Source organism: Toxoplasma gondii, chromosome XII (assembly GCF_000006565.2).
Source record: "Toxoplasma gondii ME49 chromosome XII, whole genome shotgun sequence".
In the NCBI taxonomy this organism is placed as follows: domain Eukaryota; phylum Apicomplexa; class Conoidasida; order Eucoccidiorida; family Sarcocystidae; genus Toxoplasma; species Toxoplasma gondii.
The window spans coordinates 2,324,545-2,350,997 of NC_031480.1; the positions used below are offsets into that span (position 1 = coordinate 2,324,545).

The 26,453-nt window shown below is 52.7% G+C and overlaps 2 protein-coding genes across 2 annotated transcripts; one reads left to right on the top strand and one right to left on the bottom strand.

Annotated features, from left to right (window-relative positions):
* Positions 1 to 698: 698 nt before the first annotated feature.
* On the bottom strand, positions 699 to 20,209 carry TGME49_245510 (phospholipid-translocating P-type ATPase, flippase subfamily protein). The gene is made up of 17 exons (XM_018780748.1): positions 17,517 to 20,209; positions 16,176 to 16,840; positions 15,660 to 15,785; positions 15,016 to 15,306; positions 14,210 to 14,449; positions 12,384 to 13,764; positions 10,889 to 11,849; positions 9,952 to 10,210; positions 9,297 to 9,514; positions 8,733 to 8,855; positions 7,364 to 8,014; positions 6,093 to 6,395; positions 5,472 to 5,752; positions 4,870 to 5,063; positions 4,321 to 4,563; positions 3,589 to 3,744; positions 699 to 3,098 (listed from the first exon to the last, which is right to left on the bottom strand). The coding sequence occupies exons 1-17, from the start codon at positions 18,289 to 18,291 to the stop codon at positions 2,682 to 2,684; spliced, it is 7,284 nt and encodes a 2,427-aa protein (XP_018634886.1). The 5' UTR covers positions 18,292 to 20,209; the 3' UTR covers positions 699 to 2,681.
* Positions 20,210 to 23,101: 2,892 nt separating this feature from the next.
* TGME49_245520 (hypothetical protein) lies at positions 23,102 to 25,538 on the top strand. The gene is made up of 2 exons (XM_018780749.1): positions 23,102 to 24,498; positions 24,841 to 25,538. The coding sequence occupies exons 1-2, from the start codon at positions 23,866 to 23,868 to the stop codon at positions 24,913 to 24,915; spliced, it is 708 nt and encodes a 235-aa protein (XP_018634887.1). The 5' UTR covers positions 23,102 to 23,865; the 3' UTR covers positions 24,916 to 25,538.
* The last annotated feature ends 915 nt before the right edge of the window (positions 25,539 to 26,453 follow it).

The window sequence follows — 26,453 nt, forward strand, 5'->3', positions numbered from 1 at the left end:
AGCACTGCACGACGATTAATAAATACTCGTGCAATTTGTTGGTTAACCCCACCATTCTTGTCTTGGCATGTCAGTGTCATCCCAAGTACAAAAAAGGCTGCAATAATCTAAGTTAGACACCCTGTTGTCTTGCTTCTGGCTGCAGCTGTCTGTATCGTCGGAGACTGCCTATCGCCACCTCTGTGGTCAGGAACTGTCGTAATCTGTGGTGGATATGATACCGTTTTTCAGGGCGGTTACTATCCTTCAGCTGACTTGCTACTCCTCTAGTAATTAACCGTGAGTGTGCCACGACCCCGAGTGGCGCCATCAAAAATGACGAGTGGATTTCCACATTGGACTAATCGCCGGAGTCGTACTAACGCCAGAATCCACGCAGCAGAGTGGTCTGCTGTAGGGGACAGTGTTGGAGAGAGGTTCGCTACCGCAAACGACAACGCGATTCGAATGTGGGGTCGGTTTGGCTTAGAGAAACAGACTACGTGGTCGCTGAATAATGAGCAACAAAAGCATTCGTGTTAACGCGAGGCGTATCAGCAGGTGAGTAAATCATATGGGAACTCTGCCACTTTAATCCTCAAACAGTATGTACCGTCGGGGCCCTTTTCCTCCAAAATTGCCCTATCCCTACTATGTTAGGGTACATACACCTGCGGTAAAGGCGTTTTGGTATATGTTTTATTTTAATCGTTGAAGTACGGGGCAAAACCAGGCCTGAGAATACCGACAGTAGATATGTCCACGACAACACGAATGCATGTGTGTGTGTGGATGCACGTTATCAAGAAGGAACCGTCACGGTCCTTGTTTTTTCCCGACACACGAGATACACCTAGCCTAGAGAACCGCCTGCACCATTTCAAAAGAAACTGGGGACACCGCCACGGCCGAAAACATGGTGCAACTACAGAAGGAGACAAAATACAATGGGGGACGGAACAAAAGAGCCTGCCCACATAATTGACATGTGGCTATCCTGCCTTAGGATAGCAAAAACCGTTCATCGCTTCCTCTTCCCCGCTGGACGATCACAGAACGATACAAAACAGACACTGGAAATGAGGACACAAGTGCACGAGAACGAAAGGTCAACATTCGTGGTAGAGACGCGAAACGCGTAGCATAAGTTCGGCGGAAAAAATCTTTCATTCTTAACGGAAATGCAGCAGACTAGTCTAGGAACAAAAAACAACATGTTCACCAGCACTTCAGCCTTGCGTGAGCTCGATCAGCATCAAAACTGCAGCAGAAAAAAACGCGACAAGGGAAGAATGGCCTAGAGAGTTTAGCCACTCCACGAAAGGTGTCAGAAAGTTGTCCCCGTACAGATGTACCTACGCTGGACGACTACCGTAAATCGTTGCTTGTCACATCCTTTTCACTAAGATACCAAAACACACTCCAGAGAAAACTGAACTTCCGACTCCCTCCCGGGATACAAACAGGAACCGAAACTAAGACCGGGCGCACGGGATGTTCTTCTTATTCTTTTACGCGGCAAACTCTGTATCGATGCTATCCTTCGCGGAGCCGGGATCTGAGGGGAAGCACTCCACATTCTCCCAACTGTTGAAAACCAGAAGCGCGGGGGGAGAATGCCAGGACGGAAGACAGGTGTGAAACGCCAGCGTTCTTCCTCCGGAACTTTTGCTCTTCGCTTCCCCATTTGTCCGTTCTTGCTTTCCTCCTAGATTCGGTTAGAGGTTCTGTCTGACGGCACTTCCCTCGATCCAGACGGTAGACGAAGACACATTGTAAAAATATTCTTCTTACGAAAAGCCACAACTTGGTTCTCCCTTCCCAGATTCTTCCCTTCCACTACACAAAAGGAATGCCCCGCTAACGAAGAATTGCTGCCGCCCTTGCTGACACCTGTGCACCTTCCCGCATGTTTCGGCAAACTGCCGCGAGAGAAGCGACGGGTTCACTTGGCATGTAACAAAGTGAACAGGGAACGACCTTTTCTTTCTCGTTTTCTCCACACGTTTCTTGCGCGTTTGAGAACCACCCCAGGGAGGCATTGTCTTTTCCAGACGTAAGGCTGCCAGGGACACCTCTGCATGCATTCAACGAATATACATTCCACCACACTTCTGCCTCCCCACCCCGGTCATAATCTCCGTTTAGATCCACCCAGAAAAAGTATTAACGTACTTCTCCTGCATATCGACTTAAGCCAAAAAAGGGAACACTTGGGTCAATTCAAAGCGATGCAGATGCTTACGTCACTCTGAGAGACTCCCCCCCCCTCGCAGGACGCCACGCACACATGTTCCCACTTACTCACATTCACTTACATACCCTGAGATACATGTACGTATATATATATATATATACATACATACAACCTATCGAAAACTGCCGCCGAAGTCTGCTTCGTCCGTCACTGCTTTCATTATCCTGTGGACTTGACTTCGGTTTTTCTCCTGTGTCCCCCAACTTGGGGAAAACAGCTGGTCCAAGACCCAGAAAATGCACCGATTGAACGACTCGGGAAGGCGTTGTTCCAGTGCATATATCTCTTTTATTGGCGTTGGCTTCGCTGTAGTCCTCTCAGGCTTCGTTTCTCTATCAGCCCCCATTCATCCCGGTACTGCCATCTGCATGCGTCGTTCCTGAGCGCTATTTCTGCGTGCCTGGTCTTGACGACTGGCTGGCCTCGCTCGCATTAGGATTACGGTTTACGCATCGTTGGCTGCGTTCCGCGGCGCGGAAGCTCCGGGGAGACTCTCGCCTGACGACGCGCTGGTCTGCAAGTTGAGTTGTTCCTCCTCTCCAGGTTGCCTCCCTTCGTCGTTTTCGCTCTCCACTCCTGGACAGGCAGAGATCTGCTGCGTCCTCATGCCTAGCCGCGAGAAACGCCGCGCCAAGCTGCCCTGCTCAAACGGCCCGCAGCTCCCCGCAGCTCCGTCACGGTTTTCCACGACGTTGCGAGTAGGAAGGACGGAACTCTCAGCGTTGTTTTCAGGTAAAACAGAGGCAAATGGTCGATTCCACAGAGAAGGATTCACCTCGCTTCCACTGGGAAAGGCTTGGGCAGGCAAGCCATCCAGAACCGCCCGCATTGAACGTCGGTGCTGTCCCCACCGCGTGTGGTCCTGCAAAGCAATTCGGAGAGACAACACAGAAACAGAGACATCGAGCGTCCAGACAGTGGCCGTGCAATTTAGGAGGCAGAGTCATCAATCGGCGAGAAAGCTGCAATGGGAAGAGCTTTGGAAAGATGCAGAACCTGGGAGGGATAAAGGCTTCATACCGATCTAAATTCGGGGCTCGGAAGTCTTTCAAAGAAATGCGACCCGTTGTTGTCGAGTACCACACTGGTTCTCGAGCGAGAGACAGCACCCGAGCAGTGGAAAATATCAGAGAATGGACCAAGCTGGTCGGACTGGTTTTCCCTAGTGTATTATGCAGTGTTAAAAGTAATTCCATCCAAAACCGGTGGTGTGTCGAGAGATATCGTGAGCATCTGAGAGGCTGAATGACGGGCGACCTTGGAGACAGTAAGATACGGGAATGTGGGCAGTCGTCGAGTTCTGCTTCTTTTAGATCGCAAGCATGCTTCTACTTTTGACAGCGCCAGCTTACCTGTTCAGCGAAGGCGAAACCTCTCCACTCGTTGGAAACCTTCTTGGGCACCACCACCGCCATCTTCTGTCCTCCGCGAGGTGCAATGACGACGTCGAACACACCTTTGGCAATGCGTTCACGAATAACGCACGGAGCGGACGGTCGAAACGCCACCTGGAAAAGAGAAGGCAAGGCGAAGACAGCGGAGGACAAGGATACCTGATTCCAGCACTTTCAGTCGTGTTCAAGTGAACAAACAGAAAGGAAAAAGTGACACTTCCACTCGCTTTCTGCGGGACCCTGTGATATAGAACTCGACATAAATCCACGTCCCTTCAGGCAGACCCGCTGGATTTCACGAAAAGATCAATACCCTCTCACATGATGGCCATGAAAAGCACAGTAAATCTTGAAACCAGTAAACGGCGTCAGTGACATGTCAATCTGCCCAGGTCGTCCAACTCGGAGTCGATACCCCTCATAAACCTTATTCTTCGGGGTACGTCCGAGCGTACTTCGCCCCCAGTACGATGGAGGCGCGAAGACCGCCGCACAGGCCCAACGCGTTGGCACCCAACACCGTAGCGCCCATGTCGACACAGAAGGATGCGTCTCTCCGTAGACAAGCACTCAAAAGCATGTGGTCGCCGAATTCTCTACTCGTTCCTCAGAGGGCATGTTCTGTCAAAGGGAAGAGAGGCACCATGGACGCAGGATGCTGACACCTAGATCTTGACCTGGGCGGCTCACCTTGAAGAACCAGATCAAATATTGGGGGAAGAGTGCGACAAACACAGCGATGATGCATGCAAAGTAGTAGCGAGGGTCTTGGTGAAGGGCCTCGACGCTGCCAGCTAAATCGGTGCAGAACGTGTCGGAAATTCGTGGGCAAATGGCCAACGACATCCACCAGAAACCAAAGTCAAGGAAGATGCCCAGCCAGATGAACCAAAACCAGGTGTGCATGAAGGGAACCATGACGAGGTTGCAAACCTGAAATTGGCACACAACGCAGAGACGCCACATCCACTGTTCGTCTCAAAAAACGTGGACCTTCCAACCAGGAATTCACTTAGAAAGCGTAGCCCCCACCCTCCAGACAACCGAGACAAAAAAAAGCAGTGACGTGATATCCACTGTCTGCTATTCAACTAGAAACCCCGTGCAGAAACACAGCTTTCAAAACTGAACGATGTCTATCGCCTTTGTATGTATATATATATATATATATATATATAATGTTGATGAGTGAAAGAAGTGGGCAGGCATACGCGAGCAAAAAAGGGTTCGCTGGCGTACCAGAATGATGCACCAAAAGACAATGGCACCATAGAAGGCGAGAGAGAAAGTGATGATGCCGTCGTTGTTTGTGTAAGTGAAGGCCCAGCCGATTCCGTAGAGAGGGAAGTAGACGAGAGTGGCAGAGACATAGAAGCCAAAGAGGAACCATTTCCAGAAGGCGCGCGCTCCAGCAAACATGTTGACTCCCAGTTCTGCATGAAACAAGGAAAGGAGGCACTCTGTCTCTGGAGTTCCGCCAGTGGGCTTCGAAAAAAGGACTACCCAGGCCCGACTCCGCGAAGGCAGAAACAAAAGAAAAACATCTTTCTGGCACAGTATGCAGTTCGCCTCTTCCCGCGTTCGATGTGTAGCTGAGGGGAAGTGCTTGGGGCTGCCGGCGACGCGATCGCCAGCAGTCAGCTACATTATAGACGCTCCATCAGGTAGCCAAGATCCGTCGCAGGTCTCCCCTCGACTTCTTTCGCCTGGCTGCGGTCACGCGTTTCCGTGGACCGTCAATTTAGAGAAACCATCTGGGATTTCCACCAGGACGTACTATGTTTCTGAGGTAACGTTCAAGACCTTCTCTGAGTTACCGTTTCGTCTCCGTGTCATCTTACTGCTGAAAGCCGGGTAGAGGACAGGAGTTTGCAGGAGAACGTCGTAGGGAAGTTGGCGGTCGAACACAGTGAAGAGCATCACGGGGATGCACGTGTAGAGCACGTTGTACAGCTGCTTCAGCCACGGGTTGAAAATGTCGGAGGCCGCGAACACGGAGACAAAGGCGAAAAACAGATCCGCCAGGCCAAATACGACATTCTTGAAGATGGTTTGGTACATCTGGAAGGCGTTGCGACGCAGCGCTTCGCGACCGTGATAAAACATCAGATTCCGCACGAACCTGCATGAAGGAAAGAACGAGGAAAAACGACGCGCAAGCCACACAGCAACGCGTCGACCACACAAGGTGTGGATGCCGGTTGGAGAATTGCCTCTCCCGAAGACTCACCTTTGTCTCATCTCCACTTGTCTTTTCCGCTGCATATCCCTCTCTCTCTTTCGTAGTACCTCTCTCCTACACACTCTCCCCCTCTCTCTCTTGCGTACTGCCTCCTTCTTGCTTTCAGACCCTGCCTCCCTCTCTGTTGCGCGCGTTCTATTCCCCCGTTGTCTCTACCTCTTTCCTATCTGAAGGACGGGACTACAGAGCGACTCGCGTTCTCGTTTTCCCCGGCACTCACTTGAACTCGCCGATCGCGAAGTCAGCGGCCCTGACGGCCTGGAGGCCTTCCTTTCCTCTGATGCCGACGCCGACGTTTGCAGCGACCAGCATCCCCACATCGTTCGCTCCGTCGCCGATGCCGAGGGAGACAGTGCCACTTTGGTACCTCTTGCACTGCGTGACGACGTCGCTCTTCTGTTTCGGACTCACGCGGCATGCAATGACGGTCGAGCACAAGTTCGCCAGGCCGAAAAAGTACCGCCGATTCTCTGCGGTCGAGAGCGCATGCGTCAGCGCTTCTCCCGTGATTGTAATCGCGCATCTGCGGAAAACGAGAAAAGGATCACGAATATCAGAAGAGCAGCTAGGAAACGCGACGCACCAATGGAACAGAGACCAAAGACAGAACTCCAGACAACCTTCTGTAGGACAAGAAAGCACGGCGTTCGTTCTCCCTTGCCGAATCCGCCACCGAAATTGATTGAACGCGTGATGGGAAGACGAAGCGTAACAAATTACTGGGGTGAAAAAACAGTCGCAACAGGACAACCGTACTCGAAGCTGCTCCTAGGGACTGCTGAGAATTAGTTTCATATGTAACAGCAAAACGTTTAATAGTTTCCCCCTATAACAAATCTGAGGAAGTTACATTCCCAGCAGACGGCTCAAAAAGCTCGTCTGCCTCTCCGAGACGCGTGCGCTCTAAAGTCCTTCGCGGTTGTAGATTTCCAATAACTCATCTTGCTCTCGTTTTCTTTCCTGGCTGAATTGACAGCTCGCGTTTCTGAGGTCTTCTATTCTTACTATTCAAAGTATGTGGGCCGGCCTTCTCACCCTTCTTTCGTTCACAAATGTCAATCACTGTGCTGTAGGTAGAGGTACAACGCTCTCTCATGCTAAAGGTCTATGTATTTTCTTTTCACCCACGATTTCTCACTTCTTCTCTCTCCCGCAACCCTCACAAAGCCACGCTTCTCTCAAAATTGGTCGACCCAACTGAAAAAACATTCCTGCCTTTGAAATTTTAGTGCGCGTGGATTGCTCATTATTTCGGCAAGTAAGATTTTGAAAATCAGTGATTTTCCAGCATTTCGTTTTCACCAGAAACGAGTTCCCCCACAGAATCAATGAGGTCTCCACTTGCACAGTTTTCCCCAGAAAGCACGAAAAACCACGTTGCTGCACTCTCGGCTTCCCCGCTCTGTCTCCTCTGTTGCGTCTTTGTTTCTTGCCATGTTTCCTTTGCGCCCTCTCTTGAAAATTTGTCTGTCGATCGACACGCGCACTCACGCTTCGTAGCCTTCGACAGCTGCTTCGTGCATGGCAGATTTCATCGTGCCAGCAGATCCAAGAGGGTACTTGGCCGAGTGGCTGTCGTCGTCGGCCGCGTATTTGTCGGAGCGGCTGGTGTCCAGGTCCACCCAGCCTCTAGAGGAAGACTCCTGGGGACTCACGCCGCAGCTGGACAAGAGCTCGCTCTCGCGCGAAGTGGTTTTCGCGAGCTCGGCTTCGTCTCTCGTGTCAGCGTCGTTCTCCGCTCTGGCCTTTCTTTCGCTCTCCTTTGCGGGGAGTCCCGGAACTGTCTGCGCGCTGTGTGTGCTGTCGCGCCGCCCCAGCTTCTCTCCTCCGTTCTCGGCGTCGGTCTTCGCCTGCGACTCAGAGGCCCTCGCGTCGGACTCCGAACTTCGCTGCCTTCCCTTCTCCCGCTCGTGCACTTTGGTGCCCTGCCTCCGGACGCCGAATCGAGTAGAACCTGAGGAAAACGTCGCATTCTGCAGGGAAGAGATCGCGCCACTCATCGGTCGACTCGTTCGTCCCGGCACGAACTTGGCGCGCTTCGAACGCTCTCTCTGATTCTCTTCACTGCTCTTGTCAAAGTGCTCCAGATATTCCTGCACAATGTCCTCGACCTGCGCCGGAGACAAACGCTTGTTCTTCCGTCTGCACAAACGAGACGCAAACAATCCGTTACACACATCAGCGAGTGCAAAAGAACCATTGCGCCGAGGGTTCCCCCCCCTCCCTCCCGCCCGCAGCTCGTATCCCACCTTGCCGGGCGGTCTTGGAGCTCTGCTTGGATCGCCGTATCTGTGGGGATGCATGCGTGCATGCGCGCGTGTCTGCTTGTGTGTGCATGCAGTGAAGCGCGTCGAGAAACACGGGAAGTCTAAGCGACGCTTCCGAGAGGTCACCACCTGAACAAGATACTGATTGACTTTGCTTTTGCTTCTCAGCCGACCTCTAAATACAAATTCAGCAAATGTTTATACAGACGAAATCTGCGACTTTCAGACAGTTAGGCGCATGGTCCACCTAGCCGGTAGACGACCCCGTCTCGGCTTCTGCATATATTCTTACATCTGTCAATTTTGTCTCTCCAGATATTCTTACAGAAGACACACATACCCTTCACATACATATACATATATATGCACAGAAAGGGAGGGAGAGAGAAAGGTATAGGTGACTACGCGTAGGCGAGTAGATCAACGGAGAACGAACTCGGTTTTCTCGGCGCCGTCGCCTGTCAAGGCAAACCTCGACAGAATGAAACGCATCCCAGTGAACTGAGAGAGCGAGACAAACAACCACAGTGAATGACAAAAACGTTTTCTTCGTCTGTTTTAAAGAAGCGAAGTGGCTCTTCCACGAAACTCACTGCTTTGGATCCGCCTTGACGACCTTCCGGTTGGCATTGAAAGTTAAAATTTTCACGAATTCCTCCCAGGGCATCGAAGGTGGAGCGTGTCGGGCGCGTCGGGCTCGAACCGAGTCGGCTTCGCTGCAGGAAAGTGGAAAGAGAGCAGAAGAGTGTCGAGGCTTTTCAAGTACAAAGGCCGCTCTACCATGGAAACCAAGCGTCAAATTTGAGATTGATTGTATAAACCAACCGCATAGGCGACGGCGAGACACAACAGTGCAGAGACAGAGAGAGAGACAGAGTGTGTGTGTGGCACAGTTTAGGAGCGGCCGCGAAGGAAACCGCTAGAGTCGATCCAAAGCCTCTCGAACACTCGGGGGGAAACATGTATGTGAAAACAGTGGAGCTGGAGATTAAGTCGCGGTATCTGTTCTGCCTCCGCAGTTCACTCCTCCACAGACATCTGTTGCACCCTGGTCGAGTCCGATATGTTCTTTTCGCTGCACGATTTATGAGCTGAACGAATTCAGGTGAACAGGAAAGAAGACGGTCGAGATCGGGAGCTCTTTCTCTGTCGCTTACCTGTCTTCATAGGCCCTTCGCCCTACACACCTCGCCTTTTGTTTCACGGCGCCTGCCAAGCAATGGATGCATTGGCCAGCCGTTCGCCCGCGAATCCCCTTCTTTTGCTGAGCTCCTCTGTTCTGAGCAGCGAGTTTCTCGGAGTCCCTGCCGTGGCTAGCGCCGCGCCGTATGACCGAACTTGAAACATCGGAAATGTCTGAGGCGACGCTGTCCACCTGACGAGGGTCGGGGAAAAACGGCGGGAGTTCCACGAATCAGGGGAAGAAGCAGTCCAGACAGTCGCGATCGGGGAGAGAACGGAAGGCACAAGATGCGAGGCAAAACGGCAGCGAAACTCGAGCAGGAGCTCAACTAGCAGACGACAAGACAGAGGAAAAAGGAGACACGGTTTGAGGAGCGCGGATGCGCGGAGAGAGAACATGAGGCGAGGACTGGACTTAGCAGGAATCCCAGTTTCCTTCGTTTTCCGTGCAACGTGGAGAAACTGGTCCAATACACAGAGAAGAGGCCTGCCACGCAAAAGGAGGAAATAGAGACTAGCAGGCGCCGCGAGGCCAGTTTGAAGCGGCTCGCAGGAAGGAAAAGCGAGACAGACCGGAGTCGAAGATGCGAAGAACCTGAAGGCAGAAAATGGGGTTGGCGACTGGCTTACCATGGACTTGAGTGCGATTTGTTCAAACGCTTCGCTCGCCAGCTGAGCAGCGACTATGTAACTCATGTACTGGTGCAGTTGTTCCTTGACCATTTCCTCGCTTGTCCCATCGACGATCGCGTTGTACGTCGCATCCGTGAGAATCGAACACGAGTGGCCAATGGCGATCGCCGTCTCCATCTTGTCGCCAGTCAACACCCACAGCTTCACACCTGCTTGCTTGATATCCGAAATCGTCTCGGCGACTTGGTCTTGGAGCCTACAGTGAAAATCAAAAACGCGACTGAGACACCGCAAGCACATCCAAATCCCTCAGCGACGCACACCCGAATATGGCTTTATATATATATATATATATGTATATATATATATATAATATAGATTTATATACGCATGTATGTGTGCTATTATCTCCCATCGATACACGTGAGAATATCTAAGGATATCTATCGAAAGACATCTGTCTGTATGAATATATCTAAATAAGCCTGTCTACATGTGAATGTATCAAGTGTATCCACATATATATATATATATATATATATATATATATATGAGACACTTGTGCGCACACTGTCCAACTGTGCGTCACAAATCTACAGCTGAATGGCATCTTGGATAAGTCGCCAGCTAAGAGGACTGCCGTCGCTCGAATGCACCAATTCCGAGAGGAAGCCACAAGCGCCTAAACTATGACGCACGCGTTTCTCTAAGTTTCTCTGAGACAAAGACACAACTCGACTGGCAAAGCAGACGCAGTTCCCCCTCTCCTTCGGACGCATGTCGCATTTGTGGACATGGCGAAATCGACATCTGCGGCGGCGCCAGATAGCCCAGGACTCCTCGCTTTACAATCTAGGGAAAGATGTCTTAAGAATGTAGATCTCCTAGATAATCAAAGTGTTCCTGCAGCCGCCGCGTGCTCGGTGCGCCCTACTTGTCGTCGATGCCACTGGCTCCGAGGAGTTCAATGTCTTTTTCGATTTCAGAGAGAGCCGCGTTGAGGGCGTCTTCCTTGCGGTCGCCGCTCATCGCCTTGGCCTCGATAAGAAGCGCGCGATATCTGTCGAACTGCTGCTCCGACAAGTACCTCTGACCCATGACCAGAGTGCGCAGGCCCTGGCTAGCCATCTCGGCGAGCTGTGCCTTCAGCTCCTGCTTCATGACGTCCTGGCCTGGCGCGGCGATATCGAGCATGGAGGAGTCCGCGCCCTTGACGAGGAGCCTGAGGCGCCCATCTCTGTCGCGAATCACCACGGACATGCGCTTCCGGAAGTTGTCGAATTCAAGCACCTCCAGAACGTCGAAAACTACGAGGGGCACAAGCGAGACGCCCTCGTTTTCCGCCGCGACCTCGGTCTCGTCCTGAGGCGTATGCTGCCGGTTTGCTGAAACCGGCGCCGGGTCATCGCGCGCGCAGTTCGCGCCGTTCCGCTCCTCGGCGAGCTTCTCGCGGAGCCGCGCCAAGTGGGCCTTGTCCGCGCGCGAGAGGAGACACTCCTCGGCGAACGGAGACGTCAGACACAGTTGGATGGTACTCAGCGAAGGCCGGCAAAGAAACTCAGCGCCCAAATGCTTCGCCGCCGCCGTGAGCGCCAGCTCGTCCGGGGAAGAGGCGTCGTACTCCGCCTCCTTCGTCAGCTTCACCTCAGCGAGCTGCAAGGCGAAGACCCCAGTCGGCCGCTCTTCTCTGCGCTCTGCGCCTTCTCGCGGCCCAGGCATCGCCTTCCCAAGAAGACCAGGAACGAGAGAAGAAGTCTCTGACGCCAGAAGCGGAGACGCCACGGGGACAGGCGATACCCGAGCCGAAGACACTGGAGACGACCACCCTGGAACCGGTGACACTTCTGAAACAGACAGGCTCGGCGAAGGCGCAGGTACGTCCACGCCAAGCAACTCTGCAAGGGGGGGGGAGAGCAGGACAGACAGAGAGGGACGTGCTGGATAAGAACGGGCCTGTGGAGGAGGGCGGCCACAGAGAGTCGGCACAGAGAAGAACTCCAGTAAAGAAACGGAGTAGAAACGGGGCGGAAGCGAATACAAGACAAGCGAAACGAAGAGTGCGGCAGCAGGAGAGGAGAGGAGATCGCCGACGCCCAGAACCTTGGGTGAGACGAGACACACACGAAAGCAGAGAGACGCGGGCGCACGCTGGGACGTCAGAATAAAAAAAAGCCTCATCGACAAACGCGCATGAGGATTCATTCAAACGGTCCATACGCATTTCGATAAAAACGCAGCGTCGACAGTGAGTCCTAGACAGAGACGAAACAGAGCAGAAAATGAGAATGACATGTGCAGACAGGCTGAAATCGACACACAAACAGAATCTAGAGAGAGGGATACATGTGAACCGACGCGTGCTCCACACACACACTAGAAAAAATGAATCTACACCTATCAGCGCCATATGCAGAAACGCTCTGTCTTACCGCCACGCTCTCCCTTTATCGAGTCGTTAAATCCGGCTCCTTGGTTGTCGACCGCCGCCTCGTGACGCGTTTCTTCTCGAATGTACTTTGCTCTAGATTCTTGAAAACCCAACGTCGCGGTACAGTCTCTCTCCTGTTGGCCTCCGTCCTCTTCAGATTCTCTGTCTCTTCTCGCAAGCACCGCCGGACTGGGCGCATTCGATCCAAAAGAAAGAGGGCAGCTGAAAGGGGAATTCGCGCCGCGCTGGTGGACGGCTAGCTCCCCATTGTTGTTGCTCTTGTTCTCCGCTTCAAGGGGGCACATGGACGACGTCGAGGCGAACGAAGGCGAGGAAGAAGGCGGCCAAGAGGCAACATCACAGAGGCGCAGGGTGTGGTCCAAAGACGATGGGAGGGCCTCCGACAGCGGCTGTCCCTCTTCATCAGAGTCCAGCTCCAGCGGCTCCAGGCAGTTGGAGCAATGTTCGCAGGAGCTGTTTCGCCCCTCCCGCGTTTCCTCGTCCGAGGAAGAGTAAACAGAAGAGTTGGGAGAAAAGAGCGAAGAGGCTTGCGAAGCGAGAAGGCCGCATTCTCTCCTTTGGCCTTCGAATTCACTGTTGTCCTGGATTTCAGAAGTCGAGTGCGACCCTTTGCCTCTGCCCGAAGACTCCCTCAGTGACGGCTGCGCGCTGCCTGCATGTGAAGGCAACGGCGAGGCCAGTGGCAGAGACAGAAACATCCCCGCAGATGCGTCTCCGCGCACCCGCTTCATCCTCGCTGCTCCTGTGAAGTAGTGCCTGGCTTGCTCTTCTTCTCCTGGTGTCCTGCTCACTTTCTGCGCGTTCTGTTCAGTCCAGCCGACTTGCAGATCTTGGCGTTGTCCCCACACCGAGGTCGGCGGCGCAGCAGCTACTCGAGCACTCGCCGACAGCGGCTTGTATGTCGAGCCTTCCTCTTGTTCGTCCGTCCCCGAAGCAAGGGAGGCGCTTCTCAGCATGCGGGTGTCGGCGTTCGTCCTGTCTGCTTCACCTGCCTCTCCAAGGGAACGCATAGGCCCCTGGGAGTTGGCGCCGGAGGCATTCTGGGTCGACAGGCCCCCCGCTCCGCCGCGGGCAACCACGCCTTTCTCGGCCCTTCCACTGGGTCCACGCGAAGGCAAGCGGAGACATGAGTCGCGAGTCGAGCTCCCCAGAGCCGTTTTAGGGTCACCCGGGAGCGGCCTCTTGCCCTCACTCTCCCCGACAATTCGCGAAACTGAGGACGACCGCCGAGTTCTGTCGCCTCTGCCGTCGTCTATTGGCATGTGTTCACCGTCCAGAGGGTTTGCGCCGCCCGCTGCTTGCAAGTCTTGTTTCGGCAATACGGAATGGCACAAAGCCATCACCATCAGAATATCCGCCGCCTGCGAACGCAAACCGGTGACAACAACGAAAAACCTTTCACACAAAAACAGCCTTAAATCGTCGCACTCGAGCCACTGCGCACTCGTGCCCAGTCTCCAGTGGATTCGAACGAACAACTCTGAAATGCCGGACGATGATAAATCAACATGTACGTCACCGTTGCACCGCTCCAGTTGCGCAGACACCACTGCACAAACGCTTCTACAAACGCAACGCTGTCTCTGTAACCGTATATATATATATATATATATATATGTATACGCATGCACGGTTGAGTGCTATGTCTATGCTTGGAAGCGGCAAATCTTGGTGAACAGGATGAAAACCCGCTGGAAAAGCGAAGACAGTCGCATGTCTTTGGATGGGTCGCCGACGCTGGTGTGTTGGTTTCGAAAGAAGTGGAAAAGCTGAAACCAAGATCAGATGGTGACGGGAGGTCCTGACCTTCTGTTGGTTGGCTCTCGAGGCCCGGCGCATTCGGTTGGCGAAGAGTCGCGCATTGAAATGGACATATTTGTTTGGGGAAACCGCATCATCGCACTCTGCGTCAGCTTTGTCCCTTGAAGCTTGGCGCCCAGGGTTGCGGAACATCGTCCCCGAAGAACGGATCGAATTCAGACGTGGTCCGGGTGAGTCGAAAGCATCAATGGAGCTCACCACGCTGCTGTGGCTCACGAACGATTTCTACACAAAACAGAGCGCGCATGCAGCCACCCGCCCCAGCGCAACTGGATACAAACAAAGTTTGCAAGAACCCAGGAAGTGCCTCCGGCCAGCCTTCGTCGAGAGGACACCGAAAAGGGAGGCATGAACCACCAGAGAAAACACGCATCCTGGCTTGGGGGCGAAGCGACGAGCACAGGGGCAGGAAAAGCCAATTGACATAACCTTGCTCAAACTGAAATATAAGTAACTTCATATCAGAAGAAGTGAGGGGACGGCATTTCGTCTGAGTTTTGCCCGAGTAGGCGAGTGAGTTCACCGACTACATGTTTTTGTGCTCTCTAGATGTTCTCTAGCGGCGTTCTGTGGCCTCGCAGACTTCGCGGGAAAACGGAACCGGCAGATTTCAAAGGTTTTGCCTCACTCTCCCTTGCGTGTTTTTATCCTCAACTGAACGTTTTCAACCTCGTCTATAAATCGGTGTACGGTGTGCACCTACTGGACGCCTCAGTATAAGTTAAGGAGCTCCTGGTTTGGAGCAGGTACTGCTACCTTCAGGAGCAACGCGTTGTGTGCGATCGTCGTACCATCTCTTGATACTCGTCGAACCCGTGCAGCGTGTCGCCAATGGCGAGACAGCGGAACTGCATGAGGTTTTGAGTCAAAGTTCCTGTCTTGTCGCTGAAGACGTGAGTGATGCTTCCCAGTTCCTCCATCAGAGCGACCGACTGCGCACAAGCCTTCTGTTCAGTCGCGGGACAAAACATGCGGTCATCGACAGACAGGAAACCAGCTTGGCATGCGCGACACACTTCCAGCTGCACCAGAAGCGTTATGGGGACGAAGTAGCTGAGCAGAAGGACGTACTGGCCGAAGGCCTGCGCGCAAAGAGAGGCACAGAAACTCGAAGTTACCGAAAGAGGCACCACGCAAAGACAGGGTCAAGGCGGAGACAGAAAAAGCAGCGAAGCAAGAAAATCGGAGAAAGACGAGAAGCGCGACGACACAGGGAAGGCGGGAGACTCAGGAAGAAGGACGGCAGAACGAACATGTGAAGACAGCGAGAAGAGCGCGGGTGGGGGAAAAAGAGATCGAGCGACCAGAGTGGCTCGTGCGAAAGTAGTGAAAGTGAAAGAGCCGAGGCAGAAACAGGGCCGTCGGGCACGGTAGACACCTTTCTTCTCTCCCGGAGGGACATAGTCCAGACAGTGCTGTGAGAATCGAAACTTACCACTCCCAGAGAGGCGAAGAAGTTTCCGACGCCCGACTCCCACGAGCTCTCCAAGTACCACGCATGGTCGCTCATGTTTTGATTATGGGACGCGAACGCGACAGCCGCAATCAGGCACAGCAAAAACTGAAAAAGTCGGCAAACATCGAAGCGACTCACCCACCGTAGCCTCGAATACTCACACTCCGCGGCATACTCATGCGTTCGTGCTTTGGTCCCCCATTTACTTGCAAACAAGTGAGCCTATGTACGTTGCTACAGTATCTGTATACGCGGTAATAGGTACGTATTCCTTTGACAACGAGCACGGTGACCTCACATCATCTTCTGAGGTGAGGGACCTGTGTGCATGGAGCCTGCGTTTTAGCGTGGTCTGCACTAGTCTCTGAGCGAAAAGACCGGTCTGCAGTGGTGTCGACGTAAATAAACCGAACAACTCCACGCAGTTTTATATCGATGAGAAGGCCTCTGACGTGTACGCGGCCAGACGCGGGAGCGTCTTTGACAGAAGCTCACCTGTGCAATGGCGAGGAGCAGGGCGTGTTGGTTGTAGTAGACTTGCAGCCTGCTGTATTTGAGTTCTCGGGTGCGTGTGTTTTTCATGATGCGTGTGTGCTGGCCCGTATATAAGACGACGCCGTATGCCCAGGCGGTGTTTCTCACAGTGGAACCTCTCCACAGGAACTGCGAGATGTCGATAGAGAATTTCTTCGGCAGAAAATCGCGTGCCGCTTCAGCGCCCGGCACAGCGAGGACGGAGGGGCTTACGGCCACACGCTGTGTGTCTTTCCCTCGCGCGTCAGATCTGGACGACTGTTTCGACAGCAGTCGAGGCAGAGACTCATTCACCGATCTACCGGGCCACAGCAAACCCCCTTTGCCTGCGCCGTTGCCCTTCTTCTCCCTCTTCTCGGACTCCAACTCTTCCGGACCTCTCTCCCGCCAGTCAGGATTCAAAGAATTCGCCCGAACCGTCCCCACAGAGCTCCCTCCAGGCGTCGCGGACTGCGGAGTGCCAGCGCGTGGACTCAGTCGATGGCTCCCGGTGTGCAGGTGGGAGAAACTGGCGCGTCCCCAGCTCAGCACCGACTGTCGGCCATGCACGGGCGATGCCGGATTCAGAGTCACGACACCCGAGAACTTGTACAGTTCCGCAGAAGGCGGTTCGTAGCTGATTTCGACTGCAAGAAAGGACACAGAGAAGGGAGAATCGATTGCGCGCACACAGATGCACCTGTTTTCCACCCTGCAGGGAGGAGACGGGATGACGCATGCAGTGGAAAGGTGAAGGCGTGGAAACGAAGGGCTCGCGCATATACAACCGAGGACGGGAGCCAGAGAGAGGAGAAAAAGGGGGAGAAATGGGGCAGTAGACGACGATCACACGCGCAGAAACATAGGGGAAACACTTGCAAGGAAAGAGAAAATCATATCAGTTTTACATGTGATACGGAAAGAGCCAAGCGCAAGCGTAGGAGACAAGAGGTCTCGTCTCACAGTTTTCCTGCGGTTTTGCCTTCACCTGCAGAACAGGCTTGGATGCACTTTCGCAAGTCGAAGGGAACAAGCATAGTCACTCCGTAATCTGTCTGTTCATTTGGAACGGTTAGGTAGAAAGCAATAGACCGAAAAAGAAACCAGGTAATCTGCTCGAATACGTATTGTTTTATGGCCTTCCCCCTTGACCGCTATTTCGTCTCTCTCGCTTCTTTTCCGGGAGCAGACGCCAACCGCAATTTCGTTCCGACCCGATGTGTGTTGGTTTCAAAGCACGTGGAACTGAAAAAGTGAACTTGCACCCGAGTGGAGGCGAGCTCGTACAATTAGTGACAGCGTGAGCGCCGGACTGGAACTTACGCGAGAGGGTGGAGGCGTCGTGGTCTTTGCGGACCATGCCTGCGATCTCAGGAATGCACATTTTGTGTTTCAGGTTCGTTTCTCCATCGAGCTGCACTGTCTCGACGTAGGCGACGCCGTACTCATCAGAACAGTTGAGGAGGAGGATGTCCGCCGGGACCGCTTCGTCGCATTGGAGCTTGACAATGTTGCCTGGCCTCAGGTTTTTCCAGGGCACGAGCTCGACCTCCCCCGAAGCGTTGACAACACGACAGAGACGGTTGTTTTCCTCCTGGTCTGCGCGCGTCCGCTTCACGTTTTCGTACGCGTCCTTTGCGGCTGTGATGACCATCACCAAGCTGAGGGGGAAGAGGAAGGTGGGGAGGCCGTCGGAGTCGGAAATCTGGGGAACCATCTGCATGAAGGCCATCACGAGGAAGTAGAAGTTCGCGGGCTGGCTGATTTGCGCCCAGAAGTTCTTTGGCAAGAAGTTCCACCACGTGTACTGTGTCGTCCGGATCACGTTTGTCCACTTCGCTAGGTGGAAGTGCGAGTTCCCCGGCGACTCTGGCTGCGACGAACTCGGTGTGTGTGTCCGTACACACAGCGTACCGACGTGTTTCTGCGCAGTTTCTTCCTCGCGCCGGCCTTTCTTTGCACTCGCCTTGAAGCACGGCCTCAGACAGGGCAGACACCGTGGAACAAAGGCGACTGCCTTCGCCCGCGACGGGAGGACTGACCAGAGCCACTCGATCCCCCAGACGCAGAAGGGGCAGATGTCCTGCCAGAGCCCCATGTTGGTTGCCAGGCACAGAAACCAGCGAGAGAACGAGCACAGTCAGGGCAAAAGCGCGGGCGGCAAACGGCTTTGGCATTCTCCACAGGACCGGAAACAATTCACGGGAAACAGCCGCAAGGCGAGTGTCCAGCAGCGGGCCGCGAGAAGAAAACAGAGATCGCGCCGACGCAGAGCAAAAACTCGATTATCGGTCGGACTGTAGCCAGGGGAGCAGAGGCGTTTCACGATGCCCGGGAAAAAGGAATCTAAACCAACAGAGGACTCCGCTGCCGACAAGAGGGCGGAGACAGGCCTGGAGCCAAGAAGCAACGAGAGAGAAGCGCGGAGAACGCAAGACGCGAAGGGATACGCAGCTGGGATGTCGACGGGGTTTCGTCTCCAGGTGGAAACACCCGTGTCGCTCTCTCCTCGTTCTTGTGCGCATGCGCTGTCTGCCACGACAATCCACGGTTCTGGAAGTCGAGAAAGTGGAAAGGCGAGACGCAGACAAAACCAATTCCGGGCCTCGAAAGGATGTCCCAGTCGCCGACGCAGTCAAACGCCGCGCTCGAAAAAACACACACTCATGACTGGGGTGGGAGGCAAAGACGCGGGCAAACAGGACTGATGCGTTTTGCCCTGTTGATGCCCACAGCCCCACGCAGAAACCTAGAGAGATGATCTTTCTTTCTTCATCCCCCAAAATCTCTGAGTGGAGGCACACCGGCAACGCCCTTCTTCACGGCACCCAAAAGCCGCGCTTCAGACTAGCGATAGACGGGACAAATGCGTCGTTTATCGAGACTAAAGTCAACATAATCAGTTAAACGATGTGCTCAGCCACTGGCGTACCATCAAGTACCTGGTTCGACTTTGTACTGACTGGGTCATTGTAGCGGATGTAATACACTTGCGCTAGGGACAACAGATATCCGGATAGACTCAGGAACAGGGAGGACAAGAAGGAAATGACAACGAAGCACCCATGCGAAGAAGAGCGTTCTCAAAATCCGCACGGCCCATGTTGGTAGCGCGTTGAGACGAAGACACGGGCCGGGAAGGCAGACAACGCCCCAGACGGAGGGCGGTGTCGCCGGTAGGGAAGCCTCCGGATGCGCAGCAGCGGCTTAGATGACTAAAGATCGGGGTAAACCCAGGTTACGTGGTAGGTCTTGTGGGAGGAAGAATAGCCTCCGGCGAAAATTCTGAGACAAACGAGTGGGCAAGCGTGAGCCACAGAGTGTGATTCTGCAGCTCACCGCAGCCACGCGAACTTGCAGCGGAGATCTTGACGTTGGCCTCGACTGAGAAAACTGCCGCGACACACGAAGTGTTACCCCGAAAATCCACGAAACAATTGAAAGGGGAAGGCGAAGACGAGCATACGGTGGTTTCCTTCGTTTCCCGGGATCAAGACACCAGCAAACCACATGCGTTGGCAGGGGACGGGCAAAACCCGTTCCACACATCCAGCAAAAAAAACAAAAGCAGCTTCTTTTTCGAACTCGAGAAGAAACTAACGGAGGGTTCTTCGAAGCAAAACAGAAAGCAGTTCCCAGTTGGCCTTGCGCCTGCCGACCACAGGAGTGCCCACCAGTCCCCGATGCACAGAACAGAGGAAAGGGGATGGAGACGGACGTACTATTCAAGACTGGAGACGAGGTACACGACAGGACAGCTGGCAGCTGTGCTCGTAGGGACACGGCAAACAAGCCCAAACTCGTCAGCCAACTAGGCGGGGAAAACCTAATGCCTGATTTCGAGAGGGGAAGAAAGATCCACGGTCGGCGCTCGGGCATCTGCAACCCTCTGAGAAACGCTGTCCCCGTGCCTCGGTTGCACGCCGCATGATGCAAGGGAGCACGAGGGACGAGAGGGGGCACACGGTATCCTCTGGCACTGAGACGAAGAATCGAACGTGAAAGGTGTTGAGGAATTCATAAACGCTGCGCGTCGTCAGAAAAGAGCTACGAAAAAAGCCCCTAAAAGTTCAAAACGGAACTCTTTTCGCACCTATACAAGGCGGGAGCGCGCGAACTACCTGCATGCGAGCCGCTAGTTCTGCCGCCGGGAATCGTCGACACATCTCCCAAACTGTGGTCCCGTGAAAGGACTCGTGTTCACTCGTGACGCATCACTAAATCCCATTCACATTTCGGTTCTGTTCTCGAATTCTAAGCAAATCTGTCGCGCAATGGCCGTCTATTAACGGGAAGCAGGGGGCAAAATGTCGGGGTCGAGTAGAACCTGTATTATTGAACTCGTGATTAGCATTAGGCATGACGGTCTGTACCAACGGATCTAAAATAGTTTTTCGCAAACCCTCACACGAGTTCGGAGTATCGGCCGTTTACTTATATATCATGCCGCACAGTCAAGATCGAAAAACTGCAGCAGCATCGCGAGCGTGGCGCAGAACAGAAGCGAACAACATTACTATTTCAATCTAGTGAGTCGATATTGAGAGACAGGAGATCTTGGAACGACCATTCGGCACGTATCATGACCCGAACAATATTGATAACAGAACCAAGCGCAGAGTTGGATGCCGGGGCCGTGGCATGAGCGATCTCTTATATCAATATGACAAAACACACGTGCGCAATCAAACACGCAACCTCATAATGTCAAAGAGCAACCCGAAGGTACACGAAGAGAATCAATGTCGTTGATGGGTTCCTCTCCTCCTCACACGTTTGCGTAGGTGTGGAAGCGGCCTCTGACAAGGAAGGTGTCAACACAGGGACAGCGCTCATCCGTTTAAAAGATTGAACTAGTCGAGTTCCATGTCTCAGTTCCTGCATGCGACAGTCGTAGAGTTGATTAGAAGATAGAAGGCCGCATGCGAACCGTTCCATAGACGACAGGCTCGCCCAACACAAACAATTCCGTGATAACCCTCAGAGGTCTAGAGTGCAGCAGGGGCAATGGTGCGTGAACTCCTACTTTGATATATGAGGCAGAGGGGTAGAAGGTGAAACGGCGTTCTCTAGTGAGAGAAATGTGGCAGGTAGACATTCAGACGGTGACATCAGTAAGCCGAGTGCGGTGAGGTGAAGTTGATTTGACGAGGAACCTCATGAGGTGCTCTGCTTCAGTTTCTCTCCAGTGAATTTGACAGGAGGAAAGTTCAAATGCTTGGCGGTGTGGTGCGTGCATGGCATCAGAAATTTTCTGCGTGAAGGCACCGTTACCGGGTAGACTCCCTGCAAGGTTTCAATAAAATTGAATCTTCAACAACTTTCGTACGGAAACAACCTCCGGAGCTCTATTACGAAGCGGACAGTGCAGGAAGCGCAAGAATATCTCGCTGTGCACAGCACTGTACACAAATTAACAGTGATTTACCAGAAATCCAATGTACACCAACATGCAACAATCTCTGGCATAAAAAAAAGGCGAGTAACATGGTGTGGAGTGGCATAGGACAGGTTTCAAGGAGTGATGATGTGAATGACTGCAGCGTGAGGGGCTACGAAGGTGCCTCGGCAGTTATCACCCTCTCAGGTATGGGACCTAGTATACGTCAGCCTGCTGGCACATCAGGCGTCGGCGAATTTATAGTCATGAACTATTCGCAAGGATATATGTCAACAGAAACCGTAAGACAGCGTTGTATTGCGAAAAACTGAACCGTTTGAGTTAGCCTGCTATTGTCGCTCTGCTGTTGTGTCCTGAAGCAAGCCCGTTACTGTATCACTTCAGCGTATTCCCGTGTTTGCTTCTATCAGAGGTTGAGGACTGCTCGCTTTCCTGAATGTTCGGGATATCCTTGCAAGTAAAACAAGAAGAATGGACGGTGACCACTTGCTTATGAGCGTCTCATCGATTTTGTGGACATGGACAGAATGATGCTTTGTGCGTAATACTACGGATGCCCGTGTAATACACACGGGGAAACACAACTTCCTTCCACGCAAGATGGACAGCCTGTCACCTTCATTGGAAAAACGCGATTCCCGATATAGAGACGTCTTATTTCTCTCTTACAACAACGTGGTGTTTGATCGTGCACATCGCTACAGCTTGCTAACCAGTTGTTTCCGCACCACGAAACCATACCGCTCATGAGCAAAGCTTTGCCGCGACGCTTCTATTCCTGAGCGTCCAACGCGTGTATATGCAAAAGTCTGACGAGAAGGCATCTCTCCGTTATCAGATAAACGAATGGCTTTCCGTGTTTCACGATAAATGCAGCAGTGTTCCGAAAAACATGGAGACTTCGCGCAGCCGCGTGCTAACGACAGCTCCGGCGTAGATATTCTGTTTGTCGGCAGTGTACGTTATTGGATTGTCACTAAAGATAATGAAAGCCTTTACACCAGAGTGCCAGCCGAGGATATAGCGAATGGGCGTCTCATTAGGGTAGCCGCTTATGTCGAGTAGACAGCTCCCTTTGCTCGTTCTGTCTGCCTAAAAGACAGCCGATCATCACTCAATGTCGTTGAAGCAAGTTTCATCGCCATCACAAGGATCAGCAGTGAAACCACAACTTCAGTTTTTCATCTGCCAGTGCTTTTGTTTGTGTCTTCAACTCCTAACAAGTCGAAGTCGGAAAGTAATAGGACGGGGCAACCGCGCCGGGAAAAAGCCGAAATGAGGTCTCCTGCTGCATTAAAAAGATGTATCGATGTCATAAATCTTGCCATCACGCGGACGTGCGCAGTACACTTCCGGACTGTAAAAAGCACCTCTGGCAAAACAATGCGGACACCTGCATGCAAAACAGACTTCAAGGGCGCAGGCACATGCAAGAGGCGAGCGGCACAGAGAACTACTTTGTCTGGAATAATACTTCCTACTGGCGAAGCATCAATTTCTTTAGAAGGTAGCATCTACGGCACACGTGTATCTATCCATAGATATGTCACCACGGTCACAGACTTCGACACGATGCGTTTTAGAATTTGTTCCTGTAGCTGCTGGCTGTCAACTCTCGTGCATGCAGTTCAGCGAACCAAGCGCGATGCGCTCATTTGGAAAGTCAATGATAAGAACCCAGTCATTGGCTGCCGGCATACCTGCAAGCGTGTTTCTTGTCCTCATTTGCTTGCAGATATAGCATAACGGTTTCCCCTGCTTGTATACAGGAGCAACTTGGTCAGCGCGTTGTTCACGTTACGTATGGGAGTTGAAAACCTAGAGCGGCACGGCGCCCTGACAGTCACAGATGCACTGGGGGAGGGGAGAACTGAATGCAGTGGCTTCAATTTTATGTTCGCTGCAAAGGGACAATGATCCAGTGGGGTGTTGGTTCCCATCTTTTGTCGTTGATGACTGGCACACGCGTGACAGCGAATGTTCGACCAGCAGCCGTATGCAACAACCGTGAACGATCTACATGGACACACCCCCCGTGATTCGCGCGTGTTGATCGGGTAATGCTTGCCCGATATTTTCTGTCGAAATCGTTTGAATTAGTGAGGAGAGGGAGTGATTTGTACATGTCTTAACGATTCCTTTAACCAGCGACTGCTGCTGGCGCTGGACGTTGCGTGTGGCGGAGCCTAAACTGCATTTTCCGAGCCGTGGCGGGTCAGAAAGCCACTCTGTCAATTTTTTTTAACCACGAGGCGTCGGCGTCAGGGCAACATGGCAGATCCCTCGGCGGTTTCCGATGCAGCATCTACTGCATTAGAAGTAGCTTCTATGAATTCCGCTGCTGAGAAATCGCAGCGATCCCTGGCAGGTTCCCGACAGGGTCGTCGTCAAGAAAAGCCAACAAAGCAGACGCGAAAACAGGTGATCGAGGCATCAGCATTCTCTTTGACAAAAACTCCTTTGGCACGACCTGCACTCCGTCCCTATGAGGTTCTTGTCACCAGGCGCCTTCCCTTGGTCGTTTATTTCAAGCGGTGTATGCGGCTGTTGCACGCTGGCCTCGAGCCGCCGCACAAACACACAAGCAGTTTCCTTACTGGATCAAAGGATGCACAGTTCCAGAAACAACTTGCTCCGCAGTTCCCTTTCATTGTTATCCGCGGTGCCGGGGGATGCATGAGGACAGCCATCTGGCTCGCTCAGGATGTCATGAAGGCTCTAGGGGGGTTGGGGCGTTCGGCTGCAGTGGAAAGCTCTTCGTCATGCCGAGACAACTCGTTACAGATCAGTGGTCACGCACCTTCTCTTGAGATCGAAACGCACACTGTGGAATGCACAGACACGGCGTGGACGTTCGTCGAAGAAGAAGATGATGATAGCTGCCCTGTTGCGGGCACGTTCGACGTAAGCATGCGGAGCTCTGCTGCAATCTGCCTGATATCTGCATAGATAATTCTACGATGGTCACGCTTGTTCTCGATCAAGCCCTGCAACTTACCTTCACTCAAGAAGTCCGCTTAGCTGCTGTCCACAAAGTAGAGAAAAGAGTGATAGAGCAGAGTAAGGGATTACCTTTCCTAATGAGCTGAAACCGCTTAGACGGGTCTATCCACGTGATCGATTCTCACATCCGCCTACGAGGTAGCGCAGTGCACGGATCACTGCCACGCTTCATCCGACATGTGTTGTTGAGTCGTGCTTTCACATGGGGATGCGGTGGAGTGCTGTCTGTACATTTGCTCTCAGCTTGCGGTCAGGCGGCGCTGCATCAGCGCGATTTCCATCAAGGTGCATAGGCCTCTACCACAGCAACTGTCCTGAAGCAAACTGGAAACTGTGCTTCTCGTCTGACGCTCAATTTGTCTCGTACGATGCTGCTTCGTTAAATTACCAGACGGGCGTAAGCAACGTCATCAGTTGGCGTGCCTTGTCTCTTGCAAAGAATCATGCGCTTCAACGGTGTATCGGTGATTCTGCTGAGGGTCATGCCGTCTTCCCGCGTCGAATGCTGGGATTATCTGTTTTTGTGGTTGGATTGTCCTCTCTTTTTGTATGGCCATAGCGCAGTGCTGCTGGACTCACCCTGAACGTTTCCAGTGGTGGTACTTGCTTTCTGTGTGCCAAGTTACTTTGCCATAGGTTCTTGACCATTTGCTATTGTGTATTATGAAGGTTAAACTGAGTTGTACTTCTGCGGTATGAATTTCTGCTGACAAGCGACTTGCTCATTGTTGTCCTCCAACCACAGACTCACCACTCGAGCACGCAGGCAAACGCAGGAAGACTCCCGCACCAACGAAGGTTCGAGACGAGACACGCCCGGCTGTGGGGCCCACTTATGGGGAGCGGCGGCTGAGGAAAGTAAGCAGTTGCTACATGCAGTAATATGGTGGTAGTTAGGAAGTCAACACTGTCGACGGAACAGTTGTATGTGTGCACGTTGATTTGAGCGGCAGCACTCCGTCGCGGTCCTGACGTAGTACGCTTTCACCCGCAGCTGTTGTCGCGTCGCAGCAGCGAATGTTTGAGACTAAACAGCCGAAGCATATCACAACCTTAAATTCTCGGGGGCTGAAAATGCTGAGGCTTACGCTGGATGTGGGTGTGGTGGCCCCAACATTTCGTTTGATACAACTCACGAAAGAAGGCTTCATGCAGCTTGCCTTCTCGGTAACACATGGAACGGACGTAGACGTCATTGACAAGCTTCGCAGCACACTTGATTATCTGCACTATCACCGCAGCAACACAAGCTCTACTTTCTACGATACGCGTTGCAAGTTGGAACAAGCATGTGATACTTGCCAAATAGTTTTTACCGTGGCGAGTGACCTCCTCAATCTACTGGTGTCCTGTCGGGGAGACACGATACTATCGAATCCCCACGCGCTGAACATGCTCATGTGGCCAGCAGTGATGGATTAGGTTTTCGTTGTAGCATGAAAAAACCTCCCCCTTGTAAGCTCAATCACAACAAGCAATCAAAGCGGCGACACTTAGTAAGACATCAAGAAACTGTGCTCCGCACTAGTGTAGAACCCAGTGAGTCTTTCTCTAACCAAGACTTAGATTGAATTGCATTCTTATTATGAACCTGATCTCACAAAACGTGGACATTCGGACACGGTGCTGCTTCACCGTCCCTTCGCTTTATCACAGCGTCCAACCGGTACGATCCTCAAGGGCCACACCGCCTCCATGTGTTGATCCCTTCAAACAATTTGCCTCCCCCCTAATTTCGGGTACTCCAAGGAGGCCGTTCACTGCTTTTCCTGATCAGGAAAATAAAAGTTGGCAGCAGGGTGTTTCTGCTCTTGTTATCTCTAATCTCACCTATGTTCCTCTCACTTCCCACTGAA

Excerpts from the sequence above, each read along its gene's own strand:
- TGME49_245520 (XM_018780749.1), top strand. The coding sequence starts at position 23,866 with ATGGCAGATCCCTCGGCGGTTTCCGATGCAGCATCTACTGCATTAGAA. Across the intron at positions 24,499-24,840 it reads CTGTTGCGGGCACGTTCGAC|CTTGCGGTCAGGCGGCGCTG; the intron begins GTAAGCATGCGG and ends ATTTGCTCTCAG.
- TGME49_245510 (XM_018780748.1), bottom strand. The coding sequence starts at position 18,291 with ATGGGGCTCTGGCAGGACATCTGCCCCTTCTGCGTCTGGGGGATCGAG. Across the intron at positions 15,307-15,659 it reads TCTTCGCCTCTCTGGGAGTG|GCCTTCGGCCAGTACGTCCT; the intron begins GTAAGTTTCGAT and ends CTTTGCGCGCAG. Across the intron at positions 14,450-15,015 it reads TCGACGAGTATCAAGAGATG|AAATCGTTCGTGAGCCACAG; the intron begins GTACGACGATCG and ends TGTTTTGTGTAG.